Raw genomic sequence first — 27,147 nt, 5'->3', positions numbered from 1 at the left:
ATACAGGGCCACGCCGCTCACAGCAGTATATTTATAAACTAATCAGTAACTACTTTAACTTTAATCATTGCTCATTGCTGAGCTCTTTACTTGGATTTTTTGGATATCTTACATTCTTACTCTGTCTTAGCTCCTCCGGTAATAGCAGGCAGTGCGGGGGCGGCGCTCACTCACTGACGTCACGCGCCTGCTCCTCCCACTAGGCGGCGCAGGCGCGTGACGTCAGTGAGTGAGCGCCGCCCCCCGCACTGCCTGCTATTACCGGAGCTAAGACAAAGTAAGATATCCAAATAATCCAAGTAAAGAGCTCAGCAATGAGCAATGATTAAAGTTAAAGTAGTTACTGATTAGTTTATAAATATACTGCTGTGAGCGGCGTGGAGGGGGATCTGTGGATGGCACTGTAGGGGGATCTGTGGATGGCAGTGCCATCCACAGATCCCCCTACAGTGCCATCCACAGATCCCCCCTCCCCTAAACAGTGCCATCCACAGATCTCCCCCCTAAACAGTGCCATCCACAGATCCCCCTACAGTGCCATCCACAGATCCCCCCTCCCCTAAACAGTGCCATCCACAGATCTCCCCCCTAAACAGTGCCATCCACAGATCCCCCCTAAACAGTGCCATCCACAGATCCCCCCTAAACAGTGCCATCCACAGATCCCCCCTCCCCTAAACAGTGCCATCATGGCACTGTTTAGGGGAGGGGGATCTGTGGATGGCACTGTTTAGGGGGGATCTGTGGATGGCACTGTTTAGGGGGGATCTGTGGATGGCACTGTTTAGGGGGGATCTGTGGATGGCACTGTTTAGGGGGGATCTGTGGATGGCACTGTTTAGGGGAGGGGGATCTGTGGATGGCACTGTTTAGGGGAGGGGGATCTGTGGATGGCACTGTCTATTTTGCTTGGGGCCCCCAAATTCCTTCAAACGGCCCTGATCGGAGGTCCTGCACAAAGTGGAACAAAGTACAGGATCCGCATTAAAGATCAGTGGGCGGTATTCAGACATAAGTGGAGGGAAAGAGGTCCGGACCTAAAGACCTCAAGACCCACCCACCCTATGTATCAAAAACATTTTTTTTTAAATATCAGGGCAAAAAATGTATAATCACTACCCGAACATAATTAGATGGGTAAATGGCAGGAGTAAATATAAGTATAACGCAAATAGGAAGAGGAAGCAGAATAAAGGAAAAAGTCTAGATGTAACACCCAAATAGCATTTGTTTATTCAGGCCATTAGGGACAAATGTTCTCAATTCATAGATCCACCACACTTTATGCTGCAACACTTTTCTCTCCCAGTCACCCCCTCTAACTAGGGGGGGTACTTGTTCAATGCCCATAAACCGTACCTTGGAGGAGTCCCCATTGTGCATCACTCTCATATGGGTAGCTAGGGGACTTTCTCTCTGGTGCTTAATGTCACCCAGATGTTCCCCCTCCCTCCTCCGTAGCTCACGAGTGGTCTTGCCTACATATTTTAGGCCACATTCACAGGTGGCTTTGTAAATTACCCCTTTGCTGCGACAGTTTATGAATAGTGTTGAGCGAACTTCTGTTTTAAGTTCGGCGTCTAAAGTTCGGCTTCCGGTTAGCGAAGAATCCCGATATGGATTCCGAATTCCGCTGTGGTCCGTGGTAGCGGAATCAATAATGGCCGATTATTGATTCCGCTACCACGGACCACAACGGAATTCGGAATCCATATCGGGATTCTCCGCTAACCGGAAGCCGAACTTTAGACGCCGAACTTAAAACAGAAGTTCGCTCAACGCTATTTATGAAGTGTTTTATGGCATACGTTTTACTTGTAAGAGCATCTGTGAAACTGCGACCTTGAGTAATGTTTTTACTGGCAACACATCCACTACAGCGGAAACACCCCACCACTCGTGGATGCCAGTTCTTATTATCAATGAGTGGCTCCCGAAAGTGGCTATGTATCAGGCGGTCCTGCAAATTTCGACCACGTCTGTATGTGATTTGGGGTGTCCCTACAACAACTTTGCTGATGTCAGGGTTCATTTTAAGGATATCCCAATATTTACCCAGCACCTGTCTCACTTCGTTCACCGCTATATCATATGTGCCTACTAGTCGAATTAGGCCTGGTGTAGTCTGTCTGCGTTTCGGGTGCAATAGAGCAGAACGGTTACTACTGCATGCCCTATGATACGCTACACGAAGTGTAGAGTCTGGATAGCCTTTTTCCAGAAAACGTCTGCGGAGGTCATCCGCCTGTTCCTGGAATACTGTGTCATTGGAGCAATTTCTTCTCATTCTTAAGTATTGACCTGTTGGGATGCCCCTTTTCAATGACAACGGATGATGGCTATTTCAGTTCAGAAGTGAATTAGTGGAAGTTGGTTTCCTGATGGTCTTAGTTTCTAATGGACCTATACCATTTCTGGTGATTTCAACGTCTAAGAATGGAAGGACATCCCTCCTAAATTCAAACGTGAAGCGCATGCCAATGTTATTACAATTCAATTCTTGCACAAACCTCTCAAAGTTGCATTTCTCACCATCCCAAATCAGGAAAATGTCATCAATGAATCTATTTCAACTAATGACACTTTCTGTCAGTATTTTGGGGGAGTCACAGAACACTAGGGTCCTCTCCCACCAGCCCAGGAACAAGTTAGCATACGACGGGGCACATAAACTCCCCATTGCGACGCCCCTGAGCTGGTGGTAGTAGGACCCTCCAAACACAAAGAAGTTGGAAGTCAAGGTAAAGTTAAGTAGTTCCAGCACAAATTTGTTATGTGCTCGATTTTGGCAGCCTCTGGTGGCCAAAAAGCTACTGACCGATATGGTTCCAGTCCATTGCAGTCCAGGTTTCTCATTCATGAAAATCACTGCAAACAAAGGCAATGGTGGCTGGCAACAATCTTCTCTTCTGGTGGTCTAGCTGGGCCGTCCAGAGGCTGTAGGCATGCTCTCACATAACCCCTGCTCCCAACGTCTTCTAACAGCTAGGTCAGAACAGCCTCGATTGTGGGCAATTCATCAAAATGACCATCCTGCTTTTCTCAATCCAATTATGCGCCCCCTCTCAAGGTCTGTCAACTGGGCAAAATGTCTTCAAGTGCGTCGTAGAGGCGTGTCTTGCAGTCAGCAATCTCTCACCAACGTACACTACCCAAAAGTAGCCTCTGAGACCCTTTTTATTGGGTAGCAGAGGAAACACTTTTACAATATCTTTCTAATCACAGCTCACCTGTAATAATTTACATATCTGTCTGAAACATAACTGCATGATGAGTTTTGCAGCAACCTAACATTTCTGTCTGGGTGTTATATTGTTTTTGTCAATGAGTGTATATTGTGACAACAGAAACAGAACATCCAAGACCAAATCAGACAGCAAGACTAATATTGGAATAGCACATTTGATTCACGTAATATATACAACAGTAGACATATGAAAATAATGTCATGTTTATCTACTGTATAAAGACTGCCTAGCTCTATGCTTGATTTCACACATCTATTAGTAATGTTAGGCTACTTTCACACTCGCGTTTGGTGCGGATCTGTCATGGATCTGCACAGAGGGATCCGCACCGATAATACATCCGCATGCATCCGTTCAGAACAGATCCGTTTGTATTATCTTTAACATAGCCAAGATGGATCTGTCCCCATTGACTTACATTGTGTGTCAGGACGGATCCGTTTGGCTCAGTTTCGTCAGGCGGACAGCCAAACACTGCAAGCAGCGTTCTGATGTCCGCCTCTAGAGCGGAATGGTGACTGATCGGAGCCAAACTGATGCATTCTGAGCGGATCCTTTTCCATTCAGAATGCATTAGGGCCAAACTGATCCGTTTTGGACCGCTTGTGAGAGCCCTGAACGGATCACAAACGGAAACCACAACGCGAGTGTGAAAGTGGCCTTAGTTAGAAGGGATGTCCACATTTAAAATAAGTTTCTCCGTGTTTATCATTACACACTGGAATAAAACATTATTAATAGTATTATAATGTTCTGTATTTTTAGTGACCAAACTCAAAATCAGATAAATAGGTTAAACAGTAACTCCTCTGCCCAAAATACTCCCTAAAGCTTTGCATTATAAGTATTGACTACAGAGCTCTGGCAGCAGATTAAAGTGTGCTTATTTTAGGCTGTGGTTTCTATGAGGTCCCAAAGTCACCCCAACAAAGTCGTTTGGGAATACAGTGATAAATTGTATTCTTCACTCGCATTAAACAGTAAAAAGTAAACTCCTACTAACAGCTCAACTACAGAACCCCACATTGGTATCTGATCAGTTTAGGAAGTGCAAACGGAATCTCAAAGAATAATTTGTCTCAGTTTCAAACAATATTCTGTTCTGTGAACCAACATGTTCTGAAACAAGGTCCCTGCACCCTGCAACAGTTTTTTGCAGCAACACTAAGGCATTTTACCATGATTTTGCACTCACCACTGCAGAAAATGCAAAGAAAAGAAGTGAGCTCTGCCCATTTATCGATTCTGATTCTCTGCTCTCTGCCTTGACGTCTGCTGTGTACCTCACCCCGTCTGATTTCAGAGATGTCACCAAACTCCAGTATTTCCCACCAGAATCTATCACTGCTTACTAACTATCTCAAACGCAGACCTCTGTATTGACCTTTTGCTGCCTGCCCTGACCTCGGCTTGTTTTACGGATATGCAGGAATGCGTTTAGCATGTGTCTCTCTGTCCCTTAGGGCTTGTTCACACGACCGTATGGCTTTTTCAGTGTTTTGCAGGCCGTTTTTAACTAATCCGTTTTTCTGTTTTTTGATTCAGTAGTGTTTCCGGTTCCATTCCGTTTTTCCGTATGGCATATACAGTATACAGTAATTACATAGAAAGAATTGGGCTGGGCATAACATTTTCAATAGACGGTTCCGCAAAAAAAACGGAACAGATACGGAAGACATAAGGAGTACATTCTGTTATGTGTTCCGTTTTTTTTGCGGACCCATTGACTTGAATGGAGCCACGGAAAGTGATTTGCGGGCAATAATAGGACATGTTCTATCTTTAAACGGAACGGAAAAACGGAAATACGGAAACGGAATGCATACAGAGTGCATTCCTTTTTTTTTGCGGAACCATTAAAATGAACGGCCCGTATACGGAATGCAAAAAACGTTTGTGTGAACGAGCCCATACTAAAGTAAAATTTCACACTCCGTGCTCTGTACACCACTTAGCTGTTAGCGGTGTACTGAAAACTGAGTTTAAAGGTCCATTCTCACATCCGCAACTGTTTTGCATTACGCTAATGGCGGATCAGCAAAACACAGACACCGGCCATGTGCATTCCGCATTTTGTGGACCGCACATGGCCGGTGTCCATGTTTTGTGAAGAATAGGACAAGAATAGGACATGTTCTATTTTTTTGCGGGGCCGCTGAACGGAAGTGCGGATGCGGACAGCACACTGTGTGCTGTCCGCATCTTTTGCAGCCCCATTGAAAGTGAATGGGTCCGCACCAGTTCCACAAACTTTTGCGGACGTGTGAGTGGACCCTTAAGCGCACCAGTAAATGGTGTGCTTTAGGGACATAAAAGACATAAGAAAAATACATAATTGATAAATAAAGTACATTACAAATAGATTTATTTGGGCATTAGGGACATCACGTTAAAATTGTTACAGAGGTTTAGTTACTCTTTAACTTTATGGGTATAGTAGAGTTAAAGGGGTTGTGTCACTTCAGCAAATGGCATTTATTATGTAGACAAAGAGAATACAAGGCACTTACTAATGTATTGTCCTTTTGCTGGCTGGATTAATTTTTCTATCACATTATACACTGCTTGTTTCCATGGTTACGACCACTCTGCAATTCAGCAGTGGTGGTCATGCTTGCACACTATAGGAAAAAGCACCAGCCTATGTGGGCTCTGATGGTTCTGGTCACCAGAGAGGCCGGCATTTTTTCCTATAGTGTGCAAGCACGAGCACCACTGATGGTTTGCAGGGTGGTTGTAACCATGGAAACAAGCAGTATATAATTTGATGTAAAAATGGATCCAGCCAGCAAAGGAAGCAATATGGACAATCCCAATACATTAGTAAGTGCCTTGTATTAATTTTCTCAACATAATAAATGCCATTTGCTGAAGTGGGCGGTCAGTTTATCTCTGAATGGATGTTCCGGAACGTCTATTCAGAGATGGCAGCTGCACGCTAATCGTCAGTGACAGCAGGGCACCCCAGAGAAAAGGGACCATTCCCGGGTGTCCCTGCCTTCTAGATCGCTGTATACACAGCACTCAACGAATGCTGTGTATACAGCTGAGGAAGCGATCTACTGCTTCCTGTCCCGGCCTGGTGATCATGTGACCGCCAGGGCCGGGGGAGTGCATGAGCTGTCGGGTCTTCCATAGATCTCGATCAGCCCTGCACTGAGGCTGTACAACACAGTATAGTGCTGTACAGCCTCTCTGGTTAAAATATCCCCCAGAGATCTTGTATGACCTTATAGGGACATAAAGTGTAAAATAAAACATTTTGAAAATGAAAAAATAAAGTGAAAAAATAAAAATAAAAAAAAGTTTCACATAAAAAAAAATTCCCACCAAATCAGTCATTTACATTTTTTTTAAAAATAGAAGAAAACAAAATAGACATATTTGGTATCACCGCGTCCGCAACGACCGGCTCTATAATAATATCAGGATCTACCCTATCAGGTGAACTCCGTAAAAAATAAATAAACATTGCGCCAAAACAGATTTTTTAGCGAGCTTACCTCCCAAAAAACAATGTTAATCAATCAAAAAGTCGTATGTACCCCAAAATGGTAACAATAAAAACATCACCTCATCCCACAAAAATAAGCCCCCACACAAGACCTTAGACAGAAAAATTGGCTCTATGAAAATTGCAACACAAAAACATGATTTTGTTTTCTAAAAATGCTCTTATTGTGTAAAATGTAAAAATAGACATATTTGGTATCGCTGCATCCGTAACAATTGGCTCTACAAAAATATCACATGATCTACCACATCAAGTGAATGGTGTAAAAAAAAACTAATAAAAATTATACCAAAACTGTTATTTTTAGTCACCTCACCTCACAAAAACATAATATCTATCAATCAAAAAGTCATATGTACCCTAATGTAGTAGCAATAAAAATGTAACCTCGTCCCACAAAAAACAAGTCCTCATACAAGACTATAGCCAGAAAAATGAAAAAAAATATGGCTCTAAGAAAATGGCAACACAAAAACATGATTTTTTTTTTCTAAAAATGTTTTTATTGTGTAAAACGTAAAAATAAAAAAAACTAGACATATTTGGTATCGTTGCGTCCATAATGACTGGATCTATAAAAATATCTATGATCTATCCCATCAAGTGAACGGTGTAAAAAAAATATAATAGAAAAATGACACCAAACAGATTTTTTTGTGACTTCACCTCCCAAAAATGAGATAAAAAGCAACCAGAAAGCTAAATGTTATTGCTCTTAAAACCCATGACAGAAAATTCCATGTTAGAAAATCCAGATGCCGCTCCTTCCCTTCTGAGCCCTAGCGTATCCCCAAATAACATTTTACGACCACAATAGGGGTGTTACTGTATTCAGGAGAAAGTGGGTTGCAAATTGTGGGGGGATATACTCTTGTTATCTTTTGTAAAAAAAAGTTTTTCCTGTAAAAAAAAAATATTTTTCATTTTCACAACCAAGTATTAAAAATTCTATGAAACAGCTGTTGAGTGAAGTGCTCGCTACACCTCTTAAAAATTCCTTGGGTGGTGTAGTTTACAAAATGTGGTCACTTTTTTTATTTTATTTTTTTTTTACTGTGGGGTTACCTCAGGGCCTTTTCAAATGCAACATGGTCCTCAAAGACCACTCCAGCTAAATCTGCACTCCAAAAACCATATGGTACTCCTTGCCTTCTGTGCCCAAACAGCGGTACACGACCACATATGGGGTGTTTCTGCAAACTGCAGAATCAAGGTAATAAATATTGAGGTTTGTTTTGTTGTTAACCCTTGACGTGTTCCAGGAAAAAAAATGATTAAAATAGAAAATCTGCAAAAAAAGTGACATTTTGAAATTTCACCTCTATTTTGCTTTAATTCTGTGGAATACCTAAAGGGTTAACAACATTTTGAAAACCAGTTTTGAATTGTTTGAAGGGTCTTATTTCTAAAAAGGGGTCATTTTTGGGTTGGTTCTATTATGTAAGCCCCACAAAGTGACTTCAGAACTGAATTGGTCCTTAAAAAAGAATTTGGAAATTTTCTTTAAAATTGTAAAAATTGCTTTTAAAATTTTTAATTTTCTAGCGTCCTAAAAAAATTAAATTACATTACTAAAATGATGCCAACATAAAGTAGACATATGGTGAATGTTAATTAATACATATTTTATGAGGCATCACTATCTGTCTTAAAAGCAGAGAGATAAAAATTTAGAAAACAGTGAATTCTTTCAAATTTTTGTTAACTTTTGAATTTTTTTATAAATAAAGGTAAAACATATTGACTCAAATCTACCATTAACATGAAGTACAATGTATCATGAGAAAACAATCTCTGAATGGCTTGGATAAGTAAAAGTGTTCTAAAGTTATTACCACATAAAGTGACATGTCAGATTTGCAAAATTAGGCCTGGTCAGGAAGGGGGTAAATGGCCCGGTCTGGAAGTGGTTAAAGATGTATTCTGGAAATATGCATTGATGGCTTATCCTTAGTAGAATAAAGGGGCCATGGCACTCCAGTGGGTATAAAAGTCCCATTGTTGTTAACCCAGGCACAATGGCTAGCTTGTATATGCTGTGTAATTGATAGATTGTGGACCTACTGTTCCAACTAACCGTTTTGGCGTAGGGCTAACCCTAAGGGCTTTTTTCTAGTGCTCCGCTGGTATTCCTCCTTTAACCTCTACACAGGGATCTGGCCTTCGCTGATGGGAAGGAACTAGACCGCTACCTCCTGGGATAGTCCTGGCATAGATGGCAGATGATCCACTATGGTCAAGGACTCTGGTGCAGGCACTGGGAGCTCAGGATACAGAAAACACATCAAAACTGCAGGAAAACTGCAGATGCAGTATGAACAGTTACTAAGGCTTAAGTGCAGGTTACTAGATCGGGACTGCACACTCACAGTTTAGATAAAAGAAGACACGGGACAAGCTGACAGGCTGAGTGATAGTGAAGACACAGGCATGGAAGGCACACGAACAAGGCAGATGGACAGGGTTAACTTAAACATGAACAGAACTGAAACTGGAACTATAGGAGCACACAGGTAGGGCGGATATAGGGCTAGAGCACAGGCAGAAACAAATGCATGATAAGCACAGGCAAAATGCAGAAGAATCGCAGAAGCACTAGATTTCAACACATTTGCTGGTCACTAGGAATCTTAAAGATCAGGCACCCTTTGCATACCCAGGGACCCCTAGCCATTGGCTGGGAAAGGATTTGGAAGTATGTGCACTGGCCTTATCTCTGACCTCCTAACCTCATAAACACTACTTGTAGCTAAACTCTTCTAAAACTGATAAGAAAATTGATAAAATTAGTGTTTATGACACAAGGAGATCAGAGATAAGGCTTCACAGGACCCATCAGCAATGAGGACTAAGAAGTGATACTCTGCAAACAGACTGATTTTAACCCCTGTATCTCAAAAACTGCTAAAACTTTTTAAATAAAGGGCAATTGAAATAATTATTTTTAGCCCAAATTGCAGTAATAAAAAAACAAGAAATTAATCAGCACCGTTTTTTGGAACTTAACATGGTATGAAATGGTGGACATTACCTTAAGAGGTCAGAAATCATTTAGTGTGACAAATATGCAATAGGTAATTATAGAGTATATACAGTCAGGTCCATAAATATCGGAACATCGACAAAATTCTAAAATTTTTGCCTCTATACACCCCCACAATGGATTTAAAATGAAACAAACAAGATGTGCTTTAACTGCAGACTGTCAGCTTTAATTTGAGGGTATTTACATCCAAATCAGGTGAACGGTGTAGGAATTACAACAGTTTGCATATGTGCCTCCCACTTGTTAAGGGGCCAAAAGTAATGGAACAGAATAATAATCATAAATCAAACTTTCACTTTTTAATACTTGGTTGCAAATCCTTTGCAGTCAATTACAGCCTGAAGTCTGGAATGCATAGACATCACCAGACGCTGGGTTTCATCCCTGGTGATGCTCTGCCAGGTCTCTACTGCAACTGTCTTCAGTTCCTGCTTGTTCTTGGGGCATTTTCCCTTCAGTTTTGTCTTCAGCAAGTGAAATGCATGCTCAATCAGATTCCGGTCAGCGGATTGACTTGGCCATTGCATAACATTCCACTTCTTTCCCTTAAAAACTCTTTGGTTGCTTTTGCAGTATGCTTTGGGTCATTGTCCATCTGCACTGTGAAGAGCCGTCCAATGAGTTCTGAAGCATTTGGCTGAATATGAGCAGATAATATTGCCCGAAACACTTCAGAATTCACCCTGCTGCTTTTGTCAGCAGTCACATCATCAATAAACACAAGAGAACCAGTTCCATTGGCAGCCATACATGCCCACGCCATGACACTACCACCACCATGCTTCACTGATGAGGTGGTATGCTTAGGATCATGATAAGTTCCTTTCCTTCTCCATACTCTTCTCTTCCCATCACTCTGGTACAAGTTGATCTTGGTCTCATCTGTCTATAGGATGTTGTTCCAGAACTGTGAAGGCTTTTTTAGATGTCGTTTGGCAAACTCTAATCTGGCCTTCCTGTTTTTGAGGCTCACCAATGGTTTACATCTTGTGGTGAACCCTCTGTATTCACTCTGGTGAAGTCTTCTCTTGATTGTTGACTTTGACACACATACACTTACCTCCTGGAGAGTGTTCTTGATCTGGCCAACTGTTGTGAAGGGTGTTTTCTTCACCAGGGAAAGAATTCTTCGGTCATCCACCACAGTTGTTTTCCGTGGTCTTCCGGGTCTTTTGGTGTTGCTGAGCTCACCGCTGCGTTCCTTCTTTTTAAGAATGTTCCAAACAGTTGTTTTGCCCATGCCTAATGTTTTTGCTATCTCTCTGATGTGTTTGCTTTGTTTTTTCAGCCTAATGATGACTTGCTTCACTGATAGTGACAGCTCTTTGGATCTCATCTTGAGAGTTGACAGCAACAGATTCCAAATGCAAATATCACACTTGAAATGAACTCTGGACCTTTTATTTGCTCATTGTAATTGGGATAATGAGGGAATAACACACACCTGGCCATGGAACAGCTGAGAAGCCAATTGTCCCATTACTCTTGGTCCCTTAACAAGTGGGAGGCACCTGATTTGGATGCAAATACCCTCAAATTAAAGCTGACAGTCTGCAGTTAAAGCACATCTTGTTTGTTTCATTTCAAATCCATTGTGGTGATGTATAGAGCCAAAAATGTTAGAATTGTGTAGACGTCCCAATATTTATGGACCTGACTGTATCTATAACAATATATGAAGATTTTTGGCAGAAATGTATAAACACAAGCAATACATAGATTTTTGTATTAATATTTTAAATGTTGGCATCACACTACGTTTACACCGTCTATCACCGGGTTTTCAATGATTCACTGGGTCAGACCCCCGCCGATCAGCTGTATGAAGAGGCTGCGGCATTCCATGAGTACTCAGGCCTCTTCCTAGGCCAAGTAACGTCACATTCCTCAGTCACATGACCAAACACAGCTGGGTGCTGTGCTTGGTAACCTGGGAGGAGGCTGCAGTGCTCACCAATCTCATATTGATCACCTATCCGGTGGATAGGTCATCAATCTGTAAATCCAGCAGAACCTCTTTAACTGATGCAGTCCTTAGCGGAAAATTCTCATTGCTTTGTGTGTTTCCACATTTGGTGTGCTTTGTATGCCTGTGGTTCTCTAACTGCAGGGTAATTACAATTCCCATCATACTTATGTAATCTTTTGATGTTGGGGAAGTTGTAGTTTTGCAACAGCTCTATGTCTTATGAGAAGAAACAGAAATGAAGCCACCAGAAGTATAAACATGATGAATACAACTAGGAAGTTCCATCAAACCACTTACTTCAGTTTCTATTTCCAGCTGCCTCTTTTCAAGAAGCTTAGCCACCACCATTGCTCGGTGTTTTCCAGACCGCTTGCAGCTCACAGCCCACTCGCAAAGTAAAGTGATCACTGCTTCATCACTAGGAGGCACCTTTTTCAAAGACAAAAACAGACTACAGTATACATGTATAGCTCTAACATACAGTATTGTGCAGCAGTTTACAATCAGCAGTCCATATACAAAATGCTAATTACTGAAAGAAAATGAGGCTACAGTGTCCAACGTGACCACCGATGGGACGTCATCATTTTTGGTCCACTGGGGACCGAAAATGATGCTGGTGATATCCCAGGCAACAACAGCTTGTCAGGATTTAGAGTATCTGGGTCTATGCCAATCAGGTAATTGACTGGGCCAGCTTTAATTTAAAAGGTTTTGTCTTCATAACGGGTATGTTCTTACCGGAACTTCAGCACATATTCTAAAACAAAATTCCAGCGACAGGTATGCGTGTTGTCTGCCTTCCTCAAAGGAACATTCACGCAGCCAGTGTTTTAAAGATGCAGATGCAAGCTGCTAGTAGTTCAGTGTCAGCTGTCAATTGGCATTCAAAGTGAAAAACAGTCTAAAATCTGCTTAACTTACACTAAGGCCTCATGCACACGACCGTATGTATTTTGCGGTCCACAAAAAATGGATCCGCAAAAAATACGGATGGCATCCGTGTGCATTGCGTATTTTGCGGAACGGAACAGCTGGCCCCTAATAGAACAGTACTATCCTTGTCCGTAATGTGGACAATAATAGGACATGTTCTATTTTTTTGCGGAACGGAAATACGGACATACAGAAACGGAATGCACACGGAGTGACTTCCGTTTTTTTTTGCGGACCCATTGAAATGAATGGTTTTGGATACGGTCAGCAACAAAAACGGAACGAACACGGAAAGAAAATGCGTTCATGTGCATGAGGCCTAAGGGTGGCTGCACATTGTGCAGGTTTATGTGCAGAAAATCCGCATTAAATCCAAACCAAAACTGCACAAAAAATGCACATAAATCTGCACTATTTATTGTGTTTTTGGTGCAGTTTTTCTGTGTTTTTTTATGCTGATTTTCTGCAGATCTCACCCTTCTATTGAAAAGGGTGAAATCTGCACAAGAAAAACGCAACAACATTGGACATGCAGCAGATTTCAAAATCCACCAAGCATCAAAAAGCAAAGTGTACATGAGATGTGTCTAATCTCATCCACTTTGCTGGTACTGTAACTCTCTGTGTTTTTGCTGCACAAAATCTGTGCAGAGAAACCGCACGTAAGCCACACCGTGTGCAGGCACTCTAAGGGTACAACTGGTTACACGATGCAGTTTTGGAAGCCAAAACCAGGAGAGAATTCAGAAATAGAGGAGAAATCGTATTTGTCCTTTATACTTTCTCTCCTTTTATGATCCACTCCTAATTTTGGCTTTGACTTTGTGGCCAGACCCTAGGGTTTTGCTCATATACATACAAATTAATAGCTCCTCATCCTTTATATTTAGGGGTTACATACATAGATGTTTAGGTGGCTTCATGGACAGCATACTGAAATATAATTAATGAATGAAAGAAAGAATGAACAGACACCAAATAGATTGATGTTTTTACCTGAGCTCTCATACAACAGAGCAGGGGCATAACTACGGCTATAGCCATACCACCCAATTTTTGTAACAGTCAAAGAAGGACAGAAGGCAGTTTTGGCCTCAGGCAGGTCATGGCTGCAGACAGTGATTGGGTGAGCATTCACAGCCATTTACTGCCATGTTATGACAGTAGCAGGAAGTGGGGTGCAGCTGGAACCTGGCACCACCAGAATGGCAGCAGTGGGGGTTCGGTAAGGTAGGTATAAGTACTATTTTCGTGTTTTTTTTGTACATGACAGCTTTTTTTCTTGCCCTGGAATACACTTTTAAATCTTAGCACAAAATCATCTGACATTTTAAAGTCAAAATGGTGAAGTCTAATATGCAGGTAGGAACCAGAGAGTTTCTAAAGCAGTTTAATACATTTATTAATGCAAATTTATTTCCCAGGTCAGGGCATCTGTCTACAGATTTGTATCTATGAAACTGGGTGACCAGTTACAGTACAGACCAAAAGTTTGGACACACCTTCTCATTCAAAGAGTTTTCTTTATTTTCATGACTCTGAAAATTGTAGATTCACACTGAAGGCATCAAAACTATGAATTAACACATGTGGAATTATATACATAACAAACAAGTGTGAAACAACTGAAAATATGTCATATTCTAGGTTCTTCAAAGTAGCCACCTTTTGCTTTGATTACTGCTTTGCACAATCTTGGCATTCTCTTGATGAGCTTCAAGAGGTTGTCCCCTGAAATGGTTTTCACTTCACAGGTGTGCCCTGTCAGGTTTAATAAGTGGGATTTCTTGCCTTATAAATGGGGTTGGGACCATCAGTGGCGTTGAGGAGAAGTCAGGTGGATACAGAGCTGATAGTCCTACTGAATAGACTGTTAGAATTGGTATTATGGCAAGAAAAAAGCAGCTAAGTAAAGAAAAACGAGTGGTCATCATTACTTTAAGAAAGGGCTATTTGACCATGAAGGAGAGTGATGGGGTGCTGCGCCAGATGACCTGGCCTCCACAGTCACCGGACCTGAACCCAATCGAGATGGTTTGGTGTGAGCTGGACCGCAGAGTGAAGGCAAAAGGGCCAACAAGTGCTAAACATCTCTGGGAACTCCTTCAAGACTGTTGGAAGACCATTTCAGGGGACAACCTCTTGAAGCTCATCAAGAGAATGCCAAGAGTGTGCAAAGCAGTAATCAAAGCAAAAGGTGGCTACTTTGAAGAACCTAGAATATGACATATTTTCAGTTGTTTCACACTTGTTTGTTATGTATATAATTCCACATGTGTTAATTCATAGTTTTGATGCCTTCATAGTCATGAAAATAAAGAAAACTCTTTGAATGAGAAGGTGTGTCCAAACTTTTGGTCTGTACTGTACATGTGCACTTGGCAGCTGAAGACATCTGTGGTCCCATGTTTATATGTACCCGCATTGCTGAGAAAAATTAAGTTTTAATATATGCAGATAAGCCTCTAGGAGCAATGGGGGCGTTGTCGTTACACCTAGAGGCTCAGCTCTCTCTGCAATGCCACGTCTTCTGCACTTTGACAGGGCCAGGCAATAAAAACTTGATCACGCCTGACCCTGACTTCACATAAAGTTAATCATGGCTTGGGGGTAAGGTTGCCACCTTTCCCAACAAGTAGTACAGGCCAAGTTAAGCCACACCCCAAAGAGGTGTGGTTGTGGAGGCATGGCTTAACACAGGGTCTTAAGTCGGTAGGTGGCTCCCAGTATTAATAATGCCCCTGTTAGTGCCCCTAGTAATATTAATGCCTCTATTAGTGCCCCTAAGAATTATTAATGCCACCATTAGTGCCCCCAAGAATTAATAATGACCTAATTGGTGTCCCCAGTAATATTAACGCCTCCATTATTGCCCCACAGAATTAATAATGTCCGTATTAGTGTCTCCAGTAGTAGTAATGCCTACATTAATGCCCCCCAGAATTAAGAATGCCCCAATATCTTTGCTGAATAAAGTGATTGATCTGAAGCCTTCATGCTGTGCTGCCATCTGTCACCACCACTCTACATGCGATCCTGGCCGGGGGGGGGGGGGGGGGGTTGGGTCACAGGTGTTATGTGTTTATCCTGATGACCACCCCCCTAGTGAGTGAGTGCATGAATATTTTATTAACTTTTATTAACTTTTTTGGACTTTATATTTTATTAAAGGGTTTCTATCACTTCGTATGACATAATTAGCTGTCAGACACTAGCGATCTGCTAGTGTCTGCTCTGGCCAACCATCCTACTACAATCGCTTGTGGGGCAGCGGTTTTGCTAAAAAACGAACTTTTATAAATATGCTAATGAGCCTCTAGGTGCTATGTGGGCGTCATTAGCACCTAGAGGCTCCGTCTACCTTCATAAACAGCCGCCGCCCAGCGCGTCTCTCGAGCCCGCCCATCTCCTCCTCCGTGTGTCGCAGCGGACGAATTCTCGCACATGCAAGAATTCTCGCGTGCGCGGCTGTATTCGGCGCATTTGAGATGTCTGAGCTGGGAGCCGTCAGACATTCAATGCGCATGCGCCGAATACAGCCGCGCACGGCGCATGTGCGAGAATTCGGCCGCTGCGTCACACGGAGGAGGACATGGGCGGGCTGGAGGGACGCGCTGGGCGGCGGCTGTTTATGAAGGTAGACAGAGCCTCTAGGTGCTAATGACGCCCACATAGCACCTAGAGGCTCATTAGCATATTTATAAAAGTTCGTTTTTTAGCAAAACCGCTGCCCCACAAGCGATTATAGTAGGATGGTTGGCCAGAGCAGACACTAGCAGATCGCTAGTGTCTGACAGCTAATTATGTCATACGAAGTGATAGAAACCCTTTAAGTCTTACTACAATAATGTTTTATATATGATGTTATATTCCACTTAACCATTTTACAGTCTTACACCAGTGCGATCACCGATGCCCAGCACTACATTCACTCCTCGGCACTGGGTGATAATACTTACTCAGTGATATCCACGCACTCCTCAGTGATATCCTTATTACTAATGTGATTGTTTTTTATACCTGCCTAACTGGACCGTCACCCATTTCAGATATCCGTATTATTGTTGGAGTGGCACTCACTTCCTCCCCCTCCCTTCCTTCGTTCAGTTTTCCCTGTTTACTTAGCGGTGAGTGACGTTTTACTGTGAAATCCCTCACACTGACACCACCCAATTCCCGCACTCCTGACATTGCTATTTGAGAGTGTTCTAGATACTTCAGAACACTTCCTTTAGAGCCGCCTTCCGGAAATCCACCTTCTTCCATCTCCTCACTATCCAGCCCACACCCCTGTCGTCGCCCAGTTTTATTTCATCCTTTGGTGGTATTTGTTGATCTCTCTAGGTTTGAAGTAACTTCCTCCCATTTTCTTTTTACTCCTACCAATTAGTGCCCTCCAGAATTAATAATGCCCCCATTAGATCCCCCCAGAATTAATAGTACCCCTTTAGTGCCCCTTTAGTGCCCCCAGTAGTAGTAATGCCCCCATTTGTGCCCCCCAATAATATTAATGCCCCCATTAGTGCCCCCCAGTAATAAAAATGCCTTATTAGTGTCCCCCAGTAATAGTAATGTCCTCATTAGTGACCCCAGTAGCACCTCACAGTAATAGTAATGTCCCCATTAGTGCCCCCCAGTAATAGTAATGCCCCCATTAGTTCCCCCAGTTGTGTCCCCAGTAAAGTAATAGTAATGCCCCCATTAGTGCCCCCCAGAAAGAGGAATACCCTCACTAGTGCCCCACAGTAATAGTAATGCCCCCATTAGTGCCCCCAGCAGTGCCTTTCAGTAATAGTAATGCCCCCATTAGTGCCCCCCAGTAATCGTAGTGTCCCCATTCGTGCCCCCAGTAGTGCCCCTCAGTAATAGTAATACTCCATTAGTGCCCTCCGGTAATAGTAAGGCCCCCATTAGTAAAAGTAATTTCTTCTCTGTGAAAAAAACAACTCAGGTCTTTTCCTGACCATCCATTGAGCAGTAAGTGTTCACCACAGTGCGAGCGAATGGAGGTGAGTTGTTTTTGTTTTTTTCTTCTTAACACAAAAGGGATGGATGGGGGCGGGAGTTAAAGGCTATATTAGTGAGCGCTCCACAATGGAAGCACTCATTAGTACTGACAGTCCTTATAGGAAAATACAGGCAATTATTATTGCCAGTAGAAATAAATTACCGCCACCGGCAGAGGCACTAAAATACTGGCTTGGCTGGTGAGATACCGGCTGGGTGGCAAAAGTACTTTGCCAGACAGTTTGCTATGGGACCCAGCCTTTCCTAGTTATGCCCCTGCATCATACGATAATCACCACAGGTTGCACTGGACATTATCTGACAATTCACTTTCAGTAAGGAAATCTCAGGCAAAAGAACTGATTTAAGTCATGGCTTAAAGGGACACTGACAGGCCAAATCAGCATATTTAGTTATATATGTAACCCTGCGAAGTGACACAGGCTGCATTATCTGAAATGCCCAGTAGATGGCAGATGGACTCAGTATGCTGTTAATAAAACATTGAGCATTGATCACATGACCTGCTGAAATCAGTCACATGGATTGTGGCATCATCTCAGGTCCTGTTAGGATACTTCCTGCACAGCTCTGAGGAGGGAGGTCCTGGAAGTTTTCTGGAAGTTACGACTTGCTCAGCCAGAGAGAGGACATGTGTCTAGTTGTGAGAGACTGCAGCACAGAGATAGAACCTGGCGGAGAGAACTTGCTTCACCCAAGATCACACCTGCTGAGAGAGGGACCGCTGGCAAAGACAAGCATTGAGTCCAGACGTCTGGTGAATCCAGTGAGAGGAGATTGCTGCTGACTGACCTGGTTAATTGTGTTGTGAGGGTAAGTCAAACCTCTCCCTGTATCACCACAGGGCACCTGTCTCCTCACTCACAGTAAAGACTCTGAGGTCCAGTGACGGACATTACACAGCTCAGGCTGCTTCAGTGACCCTGCGGAGCAGGACTTATAAGGGCCCCAACTCTCCTATGTGCACCAACGGCCACTAGGGCGAAGATAAGGGGGTGGGACGCAGGTGTACTAGTGGGTGGGTGAGGAAAAATCCACATTGCATTGTTATCTGTGTTACTCTACTGTATTTTCCTATGTATGTGGGTTCATTTGCTACGTACTATATAAAGTTAATTCCAGTTAGGCTGTGTCAGTCTCATTGCACCAAGTATGTTCCCAGTGGGACCCCACATCCCTACCCCGGATGCTCCACTGGGTGGAGGCACTGCCGCAGACATGTACCCCAGCTCCCAGATAGCGGAGGCTCAGGATCCGCCTGTCAGGCATAGTGAGTTAACTAGGTTTAGGGACCCCAAAGACACTAGGGGGCGCCCTCAAAACCCCGTTACATATGGAGGCACTGCTGAGATTCATTGGGGTACAACCAGTGAGAATAGGTTAAATCCTCAGGCCACTCCCTCCTTTGCAAAAGAGTGGGCCCAGCAAAGAAATGTACCATTACAGCAAGCTGTGATGTTATGCAAAGTCCCATCCTGCTGTGAGATGAATCACGTCATCTTGTGTATAGAAATTCGACTGGGAATAGAAATGGCGACCGTCAGGGATATCCTGCAGGATTCTGAAGGCCAAACTTACATGTTAATATATTGTCATACGGACTTGGGAGACCATGAGATGCCTACCAACATTCATTTATATGGAGCCCCGGATGAAGGATGCTCCTTAGTGTACGCTCTCCTTGATAAGAAAGAAAGGGTCTCACTGCAACAACCCTTTAAATTAGAACAGAGAGATTATGTCACAGAAAATTATTCTAAGCTCCTGACTCCCATCTCCGGAAAGGCCGGAGCCATTCCTAAACAAGCTGCCCATCCTCCTAGAGGACAGGGGATGATTACTCCTAAAGCAGAATCTCATCCATCTACAGCATTACTGAAACCAGACAACCCTGAAGTACGCACCCTGCCTACAGGAGGTAGTGATGTATCGGACATACTACAGAAACTCTCAGAAGCCATAGTGACGGCAAACCACACCCATAGTTACCGCAAACTAAAGGTGTTTTCTGGGAATCAGCCTGTTCCTTCAGGAGAAGAGCCTTTTGAGGTCTGGAAGGATAATGCTATGCAGTTGTTGGAGGAATGGTCTTGTACGGATACCATAAAGAAACAGCGGTTGGTGGAGAGTCTTCGTTTTCCCGCTACAGACATGATAAGACTGTACAAGGGAGTAAATGGGCAAGCTACTGTGCACGACTATCTACAAGTTTTACAGGATACTTATGGGAAATCAGAAGATTTGGATGATCTGTTGGTTAAGTTCCTAGCCACTAAGCATAGGGAGCATGAAAAAGCCACTGACTATATCAACCGGTTACAGCTATCGCTTGGAAAGTTATTCCATAAAGGAGCAGTCACTGCCTCTGAGTTGGATGCTCGGCTATCTAAGCAAATTCAGAGAGGTGGTTTGACCAATAATCCAGTTATGATTCTGCTGAGAGCCAAGTTGGATGATAAAGTTCTGCCTTATTCCACATTAATAAATACAGCCAGGAGATTGGAAGACCAGACGTGTCCACCCCTACAGAAGGAGAAAGAGGATACAGAACTGTCAGCTCTTAGGAAGAAGGTGGCTGAATTGGAGCTCTTATGCAAATCACCACCAGAGAGAGCAGATCCTCCCCCTGGAAGTGGGGGACAACACAGGAAGACTCAGAAAAAACTGTTTCCTGAGGATTCACCCCGCCGAGGGGACTGCTTTAAATGTGGAAAGTCAGGGCATTTTCAGCGGGAGTGCCCTGCGAACTCCATGGAGGTGGATGTGGAGGTGCTGGCAACCGAGCTCGAGGAGACTCAAATGACCAGGTCTTACAAGCGAAGGAAGACCCGGCCTACATATAGTTTATATGTAGGGGCCAAGATTGGGCCTAAATCTTTGATACACGTGCAAGTAGAAGGAATTCATGCTTCAGCATTGCTAGATACAGGTTCTCAAGTCACCATTATCTACAGAGACTTCTATGAACGTCATTTGAAACACATTCCTATGGAACCTGCAGGAGAGTTTCAGCTATGGGGCGTTGGGTCTCAAGCTCAACCTGTGGAGGGATGCATAAAAGTGACCATAACTATTCCCCAGTTAAACACCGGGATGATATGTCCTATGGAGCTGGAAGCTTTGATATGCCCTGCAGCCAAGAAAGTGTGTGCCCCAATAATATTGAGTACTAATGCAAAGATGGTACAGGATGTATTCAAGGCCTATCTGACAGAAGTGGGAGATGTCTCCTTAGACCGACTGATGGAGGTCAGCCCTGTCCTAGGAAAAGAGTGTAGACGACTAGCCCTTGAAACAAAACCAGGGTCGTGCCACTATTCAGGAACAGAACCTGCATTTGTGAAGCCTGGTGAGACCAAAACCTTACGAGCCATAGCCTCAATGCACCATGAAATGTTGGGGGGAACTGGACAATACCTTATTGAGTCTCTGCCTGAAGAGGATCAGAAGAAGGGGTGGACTCTCATACCTGAGGTAAAAGATTGGCGAAAAAGGTGGTGTCGAAGCTTTCCTGTGATGGTACAGAATTTAACCCCCACAGAAATCCGGATTGATCGTCATCAGAAGATTGGTGTGATACACCTTTTAGATCAAGTTTCGTCCATCATGTCTGTGAGTGCAGAACAGAAGGATCATGTGAAAGCACCTTTAGATTTTGATCTAGAAGATTCTCCTCTACCACAGGAGTGGAAAGACAGCCTTCGTTCAAAACTAGCCACCCGAGAGAGAGTGTTCTCCAGAGCAGAGATGGACGTGGGGTGTTCTAAGAGTGCCACCCATGCTATAAGACTTGCTGATCCTACTCCTTTCAGGGAAAGGTCAAGAAGAATACCCCCTCGAGATGTGGAAGATGTTCGGGACATACTCCAGCAGATGGAAGGAGCAGGCATCATCACAGAGTCCCGGAGCCCCTATGCCTCACCCATTGTGGTAGTGAGGAAAAAGAATGGTTCAGTTCGGCTATGTGTGGACTACCGTACTCTGAACAAGAGGACTGTGCCAGATCAGTACACTTTGCCCCGGATAGAGGATCTTCTGAACGCCCTATCTGGCAGCCAGTGGTTCAGAGTGCTTGACTTGAGGTCTGGATATTATCAGGTACCCATGAAGAAGGAGGATCAGGAAAAGACAGCTTTCATCTGCCCTTTGGGGTTCTTCCAGTTTACCAGAATGCCACAGGGAGTCACAGGAGCTCCTGCTACTTTTCAGAGGCTGATGGAGAAAACTGTGGGGGATATGAATCCCAAAGAGTGTGTAGTGTATCTAGATGACCTAATTGTTTTCGGGAAGACACCAGAGGAGCATAAACAAAGATTGCTAAAGGTGTTGGATCGACTTCAAGCTGAAGGCCTGAAGCTATCAGTGGACAAATGCCGATTTGCCCAGAACTCTGTCACTTATGTGGGGCACATAGTCTCCGCTGAAGGAGTAGCCACAGATCCTGCTAAAATTGAAGCAGTGTTGAATTGGCCAAGACCAAATAACATCAGTGAGTTGCGGTCCTTTCTCGGATTCTGTGGTTACTACCGAAGGTTCGTGAAAGACTACTCAAAGATTGCTCGAGAGTTACATGACCTACTGAAGATTACCTCTGACATAAAGGGTGCTAAAGCACCATATCCTAAAGACCCCTTTGGAGAGAAATGGACTTCAGGATGTGAAGATGCCTTTCTGACATTGAAGAAGAGACTTACAGAAGCTCCTGTCTTAGCCTATGCAGACCCTGAGAAACCATATATCCTCCATGTGGATGCCAGTATGGAAGGCCTAGGGGGTGTACTGCACCAAAGTTATCCAGAAGGATTGAGGCCGGTGGCTTACATAAGTAGAAGTCTTACAGGTTGAAGAGAAGAACTATCCAGTCCATAAATTGGAATTTCTGGCACTCAAGTGGGCCATCGTGGATAAGCTGCATGACTATTTGTATGGAGCGACATTCGAAGTAAGGACTGACAACAATCCACTTACCTACATCCAGACTACAGCTAAGCTGGATGCCACAGGGCATAGGTGGTTGGCTGCCTTGTCAAGCTACAGTTTCAGCCTAATGTACAAGCCTGGGCCCAAGAATGTCAGCGCAGATGCCCTGTCCCGCAGACCTAGACTCCCTCCTCACCAAGAAGAAGAGGAGTGGGAAGAGATCCCTGGACCGGGGGTAGGAGCCTTTTGTCAGATGTATGTGGTGGCCGAGAGTCAAGAAGAATTTGCCGAGCTAAGAGGGATAGACTCCATTAGCCACTCTCCAGAAGCCGTGCCTGAGGTGTTCCATGCTCCAGTCATGCTTCAACAGTGGTCCAGTATAACCACAGAAGACAAGAAGAAGGCTCAAGCGCAGGACTGGTATATTGGGATAGTTATCAGAGCAATAAAGACTAAGAATCCTAAATTGCTGACTTCTCTACCTGTGAGTCAAAGAGAATTATACCGAAGAGAATGGAGCCGACTACATCTCGAAGATGGAGTACTCTATAGGGTCGTGAAGTATCATGATCACCCTGACAGAAAACAATTGGTACTACCGCACAGATACCGTGGCATGGTCCTGAGAGCTCTCCACGATCAACATGGGCATCTCGGGGTGGACAAGACCTATGGCCTAGTACAAGATCGGTTCTATTGGCCTCGCATGAGGGAACATGTCGAGCAACATGTAAAGACATGCAGGAGGTGTATCCAGAGGAAGACCCTGCCTGTGAGAGCTGCCCCTATGGGTCATCTGAAAAGTACGGGACCCATGGATCTTGTGTGCATGGACTATCTCTGCATTGAGAGCGATACAGCGGGAATTGGAAATGTGCTGGTGGTAACGGACCATTTCACCAGATATGCTCAAGCCTTCCCCACTAAAGATCAAAAGGCTGTGACTGTAGCCAAAGTCCTTTGGCAGAAGTATTTTATTCACTATGGACTACCCAATCGGATACACTCTGATCAAGGTAGAGACTTTGAGAGTAAGTTGATCAAGGAGCTGTTGGACATGTTGCAGGTGCAGAAGTCCAGGACCACACCTTATCATCCGGAGGGTGATGCACAGCCAGAACGGTTCAATAGGACCCTCCTAGATATGCTAGGGACTCTCAAGCAAGTCGAGAAGCGGTCTTGGAGTAAACATGTGGAAGCCATGGTCCACGCATACAACTGTACAAGGCATGAATCTACAGGGTTCTCACGCTATTTCCTAATGTTCGGGAGAGAAGCTTGATTGCCGATAGATGTCCGTTTGGGAGTGTCTCCTGATGGAACAGATTCAACTTCACACTTTCAATATGTGAGGAACCTCAAACAAAACCTTCATCGGGCCTATGAGTTGGCCACCCAAGCTGCAGCAAAAATGGAAGAACGGAACAAAAGAAGGTATGATTCTAAGGTGAGATATCGGGAGATTCAAGCAGGGGATAAAGTTCTTCTCCGGAATCTAGGTGTGCCCGGAAAACACAAACTGGCTGACAGATGGAAAAATGCCCTGTTTGAGGTTGTGTCCAAACTGGAAGGACTGCCAGTGTACAACATTAGGGGCCCGGAGGGTCGAATAAAGGCTTGGCATAGAAACCATCTGCTTCCAGTTGTGTATGCTGATGAAGAGGAAGAGAGTAGTGAAGAACTGGAGGAAAACCCAGCAGAGAGTCCTGGAAATGGGGCAGAGGAGACCCCGGGAACTCCCAGTGCAGAGGATCAGTGGTGGTCATCACCCGCAGAAGAAACACAGCAATTGCCTCCTTTAACTCCTGTGGTTTCACAAAGTCCCGGAACCTCTCCTGGATCACAAAGTTCTCCAAGGTTGAATCCAGAAAGTCCATGTTTTGTGCCTGGAACTTCCCTTAGAGACTCTACTTCGAGGGCAGGAGTCGAAGTTCCACAGTTGATGTCCTAAGATCCTCTCCCACAGCGAGAACTGAGACACAGCACCAGAGTGCGGCAACCCCCTAGGGCCCTAGTTTATGATAATATAGGAGAGCCCAGTTATGCCCCGCTGACACAAGCAGCATCTAAAATGGCCACTTTCCTACATGCACTAGCTGAAGTGGTAAATGTTAGTGACTCTTTACCCTAGATAACTAGCTAGCTAGGATATTACTGTGCTAACTGTACTGTATGTATGCTAAACCTTTTTCTGTTGAATTTTTGTTAAGCCCCTTGGCTAGGACTTGCCAGTGGAAGGCAAGTATTTTCAAGGGGGAGCATGTAACCCTGCGAAGTGACACAGGCTGCATTATCTTAAAATTCCCAGTAGATGGCAGATGGACTCAGTATGCTGGTAATAAAACATTGAGCATTGATCACATGACCTGCTGAAATCAGTCACATGGATTGTGGCATCATCGCAGGTCCTGTTAGGATACTTCCTGCACAGCTCTGAGGAGGGAGGTCCTGGAAGATTTCTAGAAGTTACGACATGCTCAGCCAGAGAGAGGACATGTGTCTAGTTGTGAGAGACTGCAGCACAGAGATAGAACCTTGCTGAGAGAACTTGCTTCACCCAAGATCACACCTGCTGAGAGAGGGACCCGCTGGCAAAAACAAGCATTGAGTCCAGACGTCTGGTGAATCCAGTGAGAGGAGATTGCTGCTGACTGACCTGGTTAATTGTGTTGTGAGGGTAAGTCAAACCTCTCCCTGTATCACCACAGGGCACCTGTCTCCTCACTCACAGTAAAGACTCTGAGGTCCAGTGACGGACATTACACAGCTCAGGCTGCTTCAGTGACCCTGCGAAGCAGGACTTATAGGAGCCCCAACTCTCCTATGTGCACCAACGGCCACTAGGGCGAAGATAAGGGGGTGGGATGCAGGTGTGCTGGTGGGTGGGTGAGGAAAAATCCACATTGCATTGTTATCTGTGTTACTCTACTGTATTTTCCTATGTATGTGGGTTCATTTGCTACGTACTATATAAAGTTAATTCCAGTTAGGCTGTGTCAGTCTCATTGCACCAAGTATGTTCCCAGTGGGACCCCACATCCCTACCCCGGATGCTCCACTGGGTGGAGGCACTGCCGCAGACATGTACCCCAGCTCCCAGATAGCGGAGGCTCAGGATCCGCCTGTCAGGCATAGTGAGTTAACTAGGTTTAGGGACCCCAAAAACACTAGGGGGCGCCCTCAAAACCCCGTTACATATATATGACATTACAGGTCTTATACAGTCTATTAAAAGCATCTAAGTATCCCCCCTGTCCACCTTATAAATACCGAAAAATAAAGTTTTATAACCTGCCTGTCTCGTCACCAATCTGCCCAAGGGGCGGCGTTTCATCTCAAAATGCGCCCAGCCACCCGCTCCCAACTGCCGTTCTGAAGCCCCGCCCAGCTCATCAATTTTCACTTCACTGGGCAGCGGCTACAACTCTCCCCAGTCACGATCCTGCGCATGGGCAATTGAATCCTCCTGGCATCGTTCATGTCTAATCTTCTGCGCCTGCGCCCCGCCGTGGTTACATCGGGCCTGCGTACACACCCAGCCTGCGTCTTCGAGGCCGCTGCAGCCTCTGCTTTATGCGCATGCACCGGGCACTTGAGTCTGGGAGAGTTGTAACCGCCGCCCAGCGAAGTGAATATTGATGAGCTGGGCGGAGCTTCAGAACGGCAGTTGGGAGCGGCTGGCTGGGCGCATTTTGAGATGAAACGCCGCCCCTTGGGCAGATTGGTGACGAGACAGGCAGGTTATAAAACTTTATTTTTCGGTATTTATAAGGTGGACAGGGGGGATACTTAGATGCTTTTAATAGACTGTATAAGACCTGTAATGTCATATATATAACTAAATATGCTGATTTGGCCTATCAGTGTCCCTTTAATGTTTAAACAAGTTCAGATGCAAAACTCTGTGAAATCAGTGAAAAATATATATATTTTAAAAAGTAATCTTGATGTTTTCTGTGAGTTTCAGATCTCTCTATATTTTCTGCAAATGACGAGGTAACTGGGTGAAGGAAATTCCCTGTCTATGACATTTCTCTACTCTGTATATCAGAAATTCAGTCACTGCAATGACTCATAGCTAACTGACACGAGTAGGCCAAACAGAAGAGAAAGTCAGGTCTGCTTCATCTTCTGAACACTTTCTACATCATCCCTCTCAGGTTTGAGTCCTTAAAGGGACAGTCCCTTTTTTGACCCAAATCCTGCTATCTGCTGCCTACAAAATGCCTGTAACAGTTATATCAATACAGTAACCAGGTATGAGGTGGCCCCAAAACTATGCTGGGTTCCCCAAACACTGTCAAGGTGTCACCACGTGTTGCTGCTTTCCTGGAAAGGAATGGCAAGACATGGTGCAACCCAATAGGAAATAAGTCAAGAGAGTTAGAGTTTGCAGTAAAGCAGTGTGGTTCTTTACTGGAGAAACTCAAAATAATACAGACAAGGCACTGAGCTCCACTAATCAAAAGGCTGGAGGCCCACAGTC

At 44.2% G+C, this 27,147-nt stretch overlaps 1 protein-coding gene across 1 annotated transcript in view; it reads right to left on the bottom strand.

Moving 5' to 3' along the window:
• Positions 1 to 27,147, bottom strand: part of MED12L (mediator complex subunit 12L) — a 692,480-nt gene that overhangs the window by 550,337 nt on the left and 114,996 nt on the right. Inside the window, exon 11 of the mRNA XM_040429951.1 lies at positions 12,075 to 12,206. Coding sequence (XP_040285885.1) covers positions 12,075 to 12,206 — 132 coding nt within the window. The remainder of the gene's footprint in view (positions 1 to 12,074; positions 12,207 to 27,147) is intronic.

This window comes from Bufo bufo, chromosome 4 (genome assembly GCF_905171765.1).
Source record: "Bufo bufo chromosome 4, aBufBuf1.1, whole genome shotgun sequence".
In the NCBI taxonomy this organism is placed as follows: domain Eukaryota; kingdom Metazoa; phylum Chordata; class Amphibia; order Anura; family Bufonidae; genus Bufo; species Bufo bufo.
Note: the sequence above shows the minus strand (reverse complement) of the source record. Positions and strands in the feature narration are given on the sequence as shown.